At 35.8% G+C, this 11017-nt stretch overlaps 2 protein-coding genes across 3 annotated transcripts in view; one reads left to right on the top strand and one right to left on the bottom strand.

Moving 5' to 3' along the window:
• The first annotated feature begins 501 nt into the window (after positions 1–501).
• Positions 502–2320, top strand: fkbp14 (FKBP prolyl isomerase 14). The gene is made up of 4 exons (XM_084386099.1): positions 502–837; positions 1252–1403; positions 1810–1937; positions 2036–2320. The coding sequence occupies exons 1-4, from the start codon at positions 641–643 to the stop codon at positions 2192–2194; spliced, it is 636 nt and encodes a 211-aa protein (XP_084242225.1). The 5' UTR covers positions 502–640; the 3' UTR covers positions 2195–2320.
• A 4225-nt stretch (positions 2321–6545) lies between these two features.
• The window catches only part of chn2 (chimerin 2), a 46010-nt gene continuing 41538 nt past the window's right edge, over positions 6546–11017 (bottom strand). For both annotated transcript variants that reach the window (XM_084386098.1, XM_084386097.1), the window contains exons 11-14: positions 8866–8943; positions 8465–8602; positions 7466–7571; positions 6546–7069 (exon numbers count right to left, since the gene is read on the bottom strand). In XM_084386098.1, the coding sequence (XP_084242224.1) occupies positions 6898–7069; positions 7466–7571; positions 8465–8602; positions 8866–8943 (494 nt within the window). In that variant the 3' untranslated portion in view covers positions 6546–6897. The remainder of the gene's footprint in view (positions 7070–7465; positions 7572–8464; positions 8603–8865; positions 8944–11017) is intronic.

Genomic DNA, 11017 nt, shown 5'->3' with positions numbered 1-11017 from the left:
AGGATCATGTGACACTGAAGACTTGGAGTAATGGATGATGAAAATTCAACTTTACATAACAGAAAGTAATTCTATTTTAAAGTAGCTATATTAAAATAGAAAACCATTATTTTAAATTATAATAATATTTCACAATGTTTTTTTCTGTATTTTTTTATCAAATAAACGCATGCTTGATGAGCATAAGAAACTTCTTTCAAAAACTTTAAAAATAATAATGTTTCCAAACTTTTGACCATATTCTCATAATACTAAAATTCATGATCACTTGGGTAGTTTAAAAATTAAGTAAGTTTCATATATTTTAATAAGTCATACAATCAGCCATTAACATTTCTGCTATTAACTAGATTTCACTGTGGACACTTCTCACTCGGTATTGAATTGCTCGGAATTATTTAGACAGGTTTGTGAACAGGTTCGAACAATTCATTGAAGAGAGTCGATTCAAAAGAACGATTCGTTAACGAATCGGACCAACATCGCTAGTTTTTGGGAAAGACCCCTGTGCAGAAACTTTGCTTGCCACGTAGTCGCGGCTGCACAACTTGTAGCCTACTTTGTGAAGCTTTTCATGCTTTGTTGTGTATGAAACATCAGCTTAACAGTTAGAGGTCGTTAAACTGTTCTTGATATTAAAATGATTCCAGAATTGTGGACATGCATTTTTTCTGCATTCTTCTTTTACGTGCATGGAGCAAAACTTCCGGAACCAGAGGTGAAGATAGAAGTTCTATACAAACCTTTCCTTTGCCATCGTAAATCCAAATACGGGGATATTCTTCTGGTGCACTACGATGGCTTTCTGGAGAGTAATGGCACAATGTTTCATTCCAGGTGACATCTAATGAACCATCTACTGCATGTTCATAAACTTTAAATAGACTGCACACTGCAAGAACAGACTGTGTTAACCTAAGCCTGCTCTTTTGCTCTGAGAATGCATTAGTTAACTGTCCACATGTGTTTGTAGCTGTTGAATACACAACATTTAAGCTTAAACAGCTATGTTTTGGAACATGTTAGTTTGTTTCTGATGTAAGGTGAGCATTATGGCATGGTCCAAAAACAGTTTGACCACCTTTAGCTGTTATCTGGTGTGTTGCTGGACCAAGATGGTCTAGTTTGGACCAACTTAGACCAGATAGAAACCACCTATCATGTTACAAAACACAGCTGCCAGCTCAAGCATGTCAAGAATGCATGTCTCTAGAGTTTAACAGAGTTTTGCACATGTCTTGTAATCGGCAGCCGTCATCATGGAGACAAAAACCCTGTCTGGTTCACATTGGGGATCCGTGAGGCGATAAAGGGTTGGGACAAGGGTCTTCAAGGCATGTGTGCGGGGGAGAAGAGGAAGCTGACTATCCCTCCAGCTCTTGCATATGGCAAAGAAGGCAAAGGTGTGCCAGCAAGACGCATATTCATAAAGCATTATTTGAGGAACTTTGGCTTCCTACACCTTCTGATATTGAACTTGTCATTGACATTGCATTGAAGGAATAGTTCACCCAAAAAATGAAAATGAAAACACCCTCAAGATGTATTAAACCTGTATACCAAATAGTCGATGGCCCCCATTGACTTCTATAGTATGAAAAATAAATACTATGGAAGTCAATGGGGACCAGAAACTGTTTGGTTACCAACATTCTTCAGAATGTCGTCTTTTGTGTTCAACAGAAGAAAGAACTTCAAACAGGTTTAGGGAAAATAAATGATGACATCATTTTTATTTGAGGGTGATCTAATACACCCCATACAAAAATAACTTACATTATCTTGCCAATGGTTATGCTCTGTACTCAGGTAAAATCCCTCCGGAGAGCAGTCTGATCTTTGACATCGAGATCATGGAGATCCGAAATGGGCCCAGGTCACATGAGTCCTTTCAGGAAATGGACCTCAACGATGACTGGAAGCTTTCCAGATCCGAGGTTTGTTCACAACTGTGTGTCAAAAAGCAGCTGTTTCATGGGTTTCAGCATAGTCATTTATTTCAGGGAGTTATTTGTGTTATTCCTTTCTATTTCAGGTCAAAGAATACTTGCGCAAAGAGTTTGAAAGACATGGATACGCCCCCAATGACACCCATCATGAAGTGATGGTTGAGGACATCTTCCAAAAAGAAGATGAAGACAATGATGGATTTATATCATCCCGGGAGTTCACTTATAAACATGATGAACTATAAATACACACTCCTGCAAAACCACAGCAATGTTTACCTTCAAAAGATTCCAATATTTACCTTCAGAGATTTGCAGCGTGTCAGTATCATTTCACATAATGTTACGGTAGATATAAACAGGTTTTCTGTTATCTTACAGGTCATGTGAGTAAATAATAATTTTTTTTTTTTTATATATATATACACTCAGGTGGTATAAGGTTTGTTTGAGCTGTTTGAAGATTTTAGGTCTCTTTCAATGGCAAGATGAAAATTGAATTCTGCTCAAAGAGAATTTTTTTTCTTCCCAAAATTGCCTGTTCACTGAAATATTGAACCTTTCAGAACATTTCAGTGCTGTTTATTTTATAGTACATGTGTGTGTGTTACTTCAGAGCCAAATAAATTATGCATACTGTTTACAATATTTAGAACATGTCAAAGTTAATTTGTCAGGGGTTGCCTGTAAGTATTTCTTATAAAGTATCAAATATATCAGGTTTGTGCTGCTCATTACTGTTGACATTGTAGTTTTATACACCATCACTAGAGGGAGCTCTTCTCTTAGCCTGTTATAGCCTGTCATGACACAAATAACTTGAGATCATGCCAATCAAATTAAGCTGTGTTTTTTTTTTTTTTTTTTTTTTGATTGGTGATTATCTGCAATGGCTCTTACATACATACCATAGATAAAAACATACTTTAGTGTTTAATAATGAACAAAGGGACAGAAAACTCTGAGACATGCAGTTAAAATGCAGTCATGTGGCCTTTCATTGACAGATAGCATAGTTATCATCACACACCTTCATAATGCAGATGACTAGTTTGTGGCGTGGATTACAATTTGGATACAACATTTACTCAGAGCCTTGTTTAACAACATTCCATTCTTTTACTCTGGCATTACATAGTTACATAAACCTTTTGTTACATTAGTTACATAGTTTGTGTGTTTAAGTAGCCTATGTTTACCTAACCAGTTCAGCTCCAATGGCTCTGTCTCAGATCACTTTGGACAGAACCATCTGTTTAATTGACATATTGATATTCACTCTTTACTAAATATAAATTTGAACAAGCTTAATATTTAAACAAATTACATAAAAACTACATTTTAACGCATTAGCCTATGCATGTATGGTCACCTGATACAATTGTTATTAATTTACATTACAATATAAATAGAAATATTATCAGTTCTGAAATATTGTTCTACCAAATATTTTTTTAGGAAACATTTTTCCGAAATAAAATGGTTAGATAGGGTAGCCTAACTTCTCAAACGTGCAATATGTATAGGATAATGTAGATCAAACCGAATTTCCCCTCGACAATCAGGGGAAAAAAACTACATAGGGTTAAAAAAAAAAAAAAAGAGCCTATACATCATATCTTCTGTATTTCCTTCATTTACGGTAGCCTAAAACACTTCTTTTAAAAACCCTTTTTAAAATAAATAGGCTAAGAGACTTTTCTCTAAAAAAAAAAAATACATGAGCCTACAGAGTAAATATAGTCTGTTTCTTCACTCTAAAAAATCCTGGGTTGTTTTAACCCAATTTTGGGTCAAATATGGACAAAACCATACGTTGGATTAAAAATGTATTATAAAAATGTAACCCAACAGCTGGGTTGTCCATATTTGACCCATTGTTTGCATTTTTTAGAGTGAGGCTTAATTCATCCATTCATGAAGCGTTCAACCAGCAGTAAAAAAAAAAAAAAAAAAAAAAAGATAATTCCAGACTAGGCTACTACTGCAGCAGAGTGTAACAGGTGTCATTGTCAGTCACTGAAATTGAAATCAATGGCCCCAGCAAATTATGGATTTCTTCATTACATCCTCTCTACACTGCAAGCGAACGACGCAACGCGACAAAATCACAACGCTCTTGCGACAGAGGGGCGACAGAGGGACGGCTGAAGATTCCATTCACAAATCTCAGAAGACGCCTCGCGCGCTTGCAGTGTAAACAGCTCCATTATAAACAGGTTATTTTTTGTTGTTGTTGCGTAAATTGGTTAGCTGTGCTACTTCGCGACAGCAATGTTTTTGTCATAAAAGTTGTTCTCGGGCATGGTGACCCGCACTTTTCGTTTCTCCTTGAAACGGCCAGACCGTGAAACTGTCCAATTTCTGCGGCACGTGTTTTCGTTGAAGGAGGGCTCGAGCTGAGAGTCGTCGTAGGTCTCGTCGCTGATCAGATTGTTGCTTTTGTTCTCGCTCCCAGTTTGTTTCGCTGACGTCTTGTCCGAATTTCCAAATTCCTGTTGGGTTTCTTTGAAATTGTTCTTGTTTCTTCCAGTTAAGTTTTTCCACCAGGAGTTTCTGTCTGCCATTCTGTCTTATTCTTCAATTCGCACTGAAATGCACATTATTAACGTTTATAAAACAAAAACTACACCAATTACAATTATATACCTAAAAAAGTATGATTAATAAGTTATGACAACATGTTCTTACATTGCTTTAACTCATAAAAACAGTTGGAAATTCCTTAACTTATTTTAAGATTCAACTAAAGTCAGTTTAATGAAATTTAAGTTGAAATTACTTAAACATCCAAGTTGATTGTAGGCTACTTAAGGCAGCAAAAATGTTTTTTTTTTACAGTGTTATATATATATATATATATATTGTATATGTATGAAGAATTCAGATGCAAAAGCCTCTGCCATCTGAAATTTTCTTCTAGAATGATCATTTTTATAAAGCTTGTATATTTAAGTTAAGTAATTTCACTTAAATGACAATTAAAAGGTAATTTGCATTGCCATTTAACTGAAATTATTAAACTTAAATATACGAGCTTGAATAAAAAGATCATTCTAGAAGAAAATTTCAGATGGCACAGAGGCTTTTGCATCTGAACTCTTCATATATATAATATAATATAATATAATATATAGCCTATATAAGCATGTCCTCATGATAAAGTTATTTCTGTATCATCCATCAGAAACACTCACCTCAGCAGCCGGTGTGTTAATGTCAGTCAGAGACTGACTGTCAAGTCGTTTCTTTTAAGAAAACATCCAGCAGAACAACCTTGTGGCTCTTTTTTGTTTTAGTTTTTTGTCTATATCCAAACCCACAACATCATGTAGCTCTGAAGCAACAGCTAAACTATAATAAGTGATGAATTCATTCATTTATACTTCACCTGCGTCTCAAACACCCTCCTTCATCTCTCCCATTGGTCTGTTGATCTCCTCCAGCTGCCCTCAGGAGGCTGGTTTCAGGTTCTCGCTTCACCTGTGATTTGGTAAAAAAAAAAAAAAAAAACCTCTTTGGGGCATATACCGTCTCAGCTGTCTGATACTAAAACAATGCTGCCGTTCACACCCCTGAATTTGAAACAAGAACACCGAGCTTAGAGAAAACCAACGCCTAGAGAGCTGACCGAGCACTAATTACAGCAACATATTTCACATACTGCAAATGTGAGGTGTTGCAGCTTCAAATAATGACACAAAACCTACTTTCAGAAGTTCACTTCGACTGCCACTTCATTTTGAAGTCCAGAATCAAGGTCTTCACAGATTTAAAAGTAACCAGATTTACATAATTTAATAAATCAGCATTTGATAAATTACAATCATAATTACAATCATTCTTCACAGAAAATATCTTCAAAAAACAAATTGTAGAAAGGTCTTATATCAAATAAACAATTTGAAGGAAGTCAAACCAAGGTGACTGTACCGTTTATCAACTTTTTTTTTTTTTTTCGAGGTGAATAAATGATCTGGCCTCAGGAGACTAAGATGAATACAATACAAACAATTTTGTTCTTGAAATGGGATCAAGTTCAATGAGGAAGGAACAAGCACTAAAGAAATGCTCTAAGAACAATTTTTTCCCAGTCACAGAATAATCACTCTGAAATTGTTTTGTTTACCCTGACAACAATAAAGGCATGGGTTAAACACAGAATTATTAACACTGGATGAACAAAAAAAATAACTATTTACACTCCATGTAAAATTAAAAAGTGCTTTACACATGATCTCAATTGTCTTGCCATTATAGTACATATACATTTACCAACCACATGACCCAAAAATATATATATGTATATATATTTTTTTTAAATTCATATTTGACAATTTGTTAGTTTTACAATGCTAATTGGCCATAGATTCATACATCATGAAGAGCAACAAGGTCAATGCATCATACTTGTTTGGCATCAGAGAAAAAAAATTCTGACTTTGCAATTTGCAATTGCAACCTTGCAATTCTGACTTTATCTCCGCTATTCCGAGTTTGTAAATTCAGAATTGAGATATAAACTTGCATTTTAAAAGAGGTAATTGTGACTTTTTAATCTCACAATTCTGCCTTTTTTTTCCTTTTTTTTTTACAAGTTTATATCGCAATTCTATTTTTCACTGAACTGCAAGTTTGTCTCACAATTCGACTTTCTAACTTACAATTCTGACAATTGTGAGATACAAAAAAATCGACGTTGCAAAAGTCACAAAAAAAAAAAAAAAAGGACAAAAGTCAGAATTGTGAGATAAAATTCGCAATTGCCTTTTTTAGTTTTTAAAACTTCCATAGTTTGGGGGTTTGAAACACATTGATTGAAATGTGCAATTACTTCCAAATTTCATATGCAAAATCTGATGAGAAAACATAATATCTTTGAAATGTGTGGCAGGCCGCTTTTTCAAATGTACAAGCTCTTTAAAGTCTTTAAAAGATGTCTTCATTTTTAAAACAAGATGTCTTCATGCTCTATCAGGAGCTGAACAATCAGTTTCTGGTATCTCATATCGTTGAGAGTGGCGAGCGTGTTCTGGTCCGGGGGCCTCATGAGCGTCGGGCCGAAAACGATTCCTAGGTTCTCTGAGTTCATGTAATTGTCCTTCTCGTACATGGTGACCCTGATAAACAGAGAAAAGACGTGGAAAAAACACCTCAGACAATATCATTTTGGTAATAAACACAGGTAAGTAAGTGATATAATTTCCATGGTTAGGGAAATGCGGCAAAGCTGGCTTGACAAGCTTTCCTTGAGGATCATTTTAAAGGTTTCCTGAAGTGCACTGAGCTAAAGTGCCGTACTGGGTTTCCGGTTTCCTCCTAATCATTCTTAGAGGTTTTATATTGCAGGGTGACAGGAAGTAAGCTCACTCTATAAAGCTGTAGGTAAAACGCTTAAATGCAACAAAAACCTGAACACCCACCGGCTCAGTGTGGAGTCATGAAATAAACTATGGGACCGGAACCTAAGGGAGTAGTAAATGTGTCTGGAAATTCAATACATTTTGTGGTTTTACCTCTTCAGGTGTGTCATCAGGTACCGCAGGGCCTCATAGTGGGCTGGAGGAAGTTGGAGGAGACCATCATGAACCGCCTCGAGTCTGGAGTCAGGGTCTGTTATTTCTGATAAAAAAAAAAAAAAAGTTTTGAAAAATACTGTTTACTGTAGTCCACATACTTTACTGATGTTTAAACATATCATTTGGTCCGAAATCTGAGAACACTAGTGAAAGTGATAATTTTTTGTATTTTTGACAAATATTTTCATATTTTTTTCCAATTAGAAATAACACTACCATTCAAAAGATTGTGATTTTTTATTTTTAAGTATCTAATCCAAACCAAGGCTGCAGTCATTTGATCAAAATATGGTAAAAAAAATGGTCATATTGTGAATTAGTTATGCATTTTTTTTCCTGTGAAGAAAAAGTTTAATTTTCATCATCCATACATGATCCTTCAGAAATCATTCTAATATGATGATTTGCCGAACATTTCTTCATTTCTTATTATTATCATCACTGTTGAAAACAGTTTTAATATTTTTGTTAACTGTCATACATTTTTTTTTTCAGGATTTTTTGATGAATAGAAAGTTCTAAGAAATCTTTTGTAACATTATAAATGTTTAAATATCACTTTTGATCAAATGAATGTGCCCTTGCTGAATAAGAGTATTAATAAACAACAACAACAACAATAACTTACTATCCCCAAATGTTAGTGTATATTTAGTAGTGGTATACGGTAGTGTATATTTTCAAATAATATTGGACCCCACTGAATAAAAGATTTATTTATTTAAATATTTTTTATTCGTTTATATATTTGTTTATTCATTCATTCATTGTCATAAGTTATTTCCTTATTTAGTGCCATATCAGAATAAAAGAGAATTTAACGGTAAAATCAAAGTAAATAAAAAGGAAAAAAACATTATTAAGGATAATCAAATCACAGATTAGAAGAGAACGTTCCTGGTTAAATGTCAGTAAAAGTGTTCTGAAGTCTCTTACTGGCTGCCTGTATGAATTTGGAGTAGACGTCATATGTGATAACTGGAATGGGCAGATCTCGCAAATAAAGCTTCAGAGCTCCAGCGATTATATTGATGTCCGAGTAGGTATTGGCACTGATGTCCGCCTTCTCACCATCTACGGAGGAGAATTAGTTATCTGTTATGAATAACAGATGAATCACTATACTTCACCAAGAATACACTGTTTTGACTGGAAAAAGCCTGGGCTTTTCCATCCAGGTTGAATGTTGATAGAATTACAGTGACATAAATGATTGTGAGTTCATCCAAGCATGTGAGAAAATTTAAAGAGACCAAATATTTGTTCAACACCTATTAATACACATCAGGTTTATTGCACACATAATCTAAAGGTAGAAGAGTTATTCTGCTACACACCTCTATCGAAGGCCAGCCGGACATCTTCTATGTGGTCTGTGAAGCCTGACACTCTGTACAGACCCTCTGATTTCAAACCTGAAAGAAGCAGAAGCAACACCTATTTACTTGAACTATCCAGACAGTGGATTTGGAGGCGGACGTGTAAACTAGTATTGATCAAACTAGGGCTGCAGCCAACAACTAATCGGATGATCAATTAATCTGTCGATAATTTCTTCAATAAACGGAATTTTCTGCATATTGCCCAGCATATCTATGATCTATTCACCTGTGTGTACAGGAACGTCATCCCTCACTCACTTATTCTGGAAATGTGTATGTGGAACAGTTATGAAGTCCTTCACTCACTAGACTAGATTTGAAAAGTCTCTTTTATTTTCTCAATATTTTTGTTAACCACAAGCAAGCTGGATGATACATTCTTAAAAGTAAAGGTTTTTCATTGTCATATATAGTTCCATGAAGAAACTTTAACATCCATTAAGCCTTTCCATTGGACAAAATGTTCTTGATAGTGGAAAAATGTTCTTTAGATTATTAAAAATCTTCATGGTTATTCACTGAAAGGTTCTTTGGGGAGGCCAAAAAAGTTTCTTCTATGACATCAATGCAGAAACCCTCTTTTGGAACCTTTATTTTTAAGAGTGTATCCTCTGATAATGATATAATAATTGTACAGAAGATGCAATTTTTTTCCCCATTTGTGCCAAAAATGATGATACTCTATTTGCATATACATTCTGATTAGTCAATTGTGGATTCGTTTAAACAGTGATTTGCAAACTTTTGATGCCAATGATCCCCAAATACGAGGAGGTACCGTCTTCATTGAATCTAAAAGCATCTATATAATTATTTATATATATATATATATATATATATATATATATATATATATATATACACACACTCACCTAAAGGATTATTAGGAACACCATACTAATACTGTGTTTGACCCCCTTTCGCCTTCAGAACTGCCTTAATTCTACGTGGCATTGATTCAACAAGGTGCTGAAAGCATTCTTTAGAAATGTTGGCCCATATTGATAGGATAGCATCTTGCAGTTGATGGAGATTTGTGGGATGCACATCCAGGGCACGAAGCTCCCGTTCCACCACATCCTAAAGATGCTCTATTGGGTTGAGATCTGGTGACTGTGGGGGCCATTTTAGTACAGTGAACTCATTGTCATGTTCAAGAAACCAATTTGAAATGATTCGAGCTTTGTGACATGGTGCATTATCCTGCTGGAATTAGCCATCAGAGGATGGGTACATGGTGGTCATAAAGGGATGGACATGGTCAGAAACAATGCTCAGGTAGGCCGTGGCATTTAAACGATGCCCAATTGGCACTAAGGGGCCTAAAGTGTGCCAAGAAAACATCCCCCACACCATTACACCACCACCACCAGCCTGCACAGTGGTAACAAGGCATGATGGATCCATGTTCTCATTCTGTTTACGCCAAATTCTGACTCTACCATCTGAATGTCTCAACAGAAATCGAGACTCATCAGACCAGGCAACATTTTTCCAGTCTTCAACTGTCCAATTTTGGTGAGCTCGTGCAAATTGTAGCCTCTTTTTCCTATTTGTAGTGGAGATGAGTGGTACCCGGTGGGGTCTTCTGCTGTTGTAGCCCATCCGCCTCAAGGTTGTGCGTGTTGTGGCTTCACAAATGCTTTGCTGCATACCTCGGTTGTAACGAGTGGTTATTTCAGTCAAAGTTGCTCTTCTATCAGCTTGAATCAGTCGGCCTATTCTCCTCTGACCTCTAGCATCAACAAGGCATTTTCGCCCCCACAGGACTGCCGCATACTGGATGTTTTTCCCTTTTCACACCATTCTTTGTAAACCCTAGAAATGGTTGTGTGTGAAAATCCCAGTAACTGAGCAGATTGTGAAATACTCAGACCGGCCCGTCTGGCACCAACAACCATGCCACGCTCAAAATTGCTTAAATCACCTTTCTTTCCCATTCTGACATTCAGTTTGGAGTTCAGGAGATTGTCTTGACCAGGACCACACTCCTAAATGCATTGAAGCAACTGCCATGTGATTGGTTGATTAGATAATTGCATTAATGAGAAATTGAACAGGTGTTCCTAATAATCCTTTAGGTGAGTGTATATATGATAATGTATGC

Source organism: Rutilus rutilus (genome assembly GCF_951802725.1).
Source record: "Rutilus rutilus genome assembly, chromosome: 17".
NCBI lineage: Eukaryota > Metazoa > Chordata > Actinopteri > Cypriniformes > Leuciscidae > Rutilus > Rutilus rutilus.
This window is presented reverse-complemented; position numbering and strand designations above follow the sequence as displayed.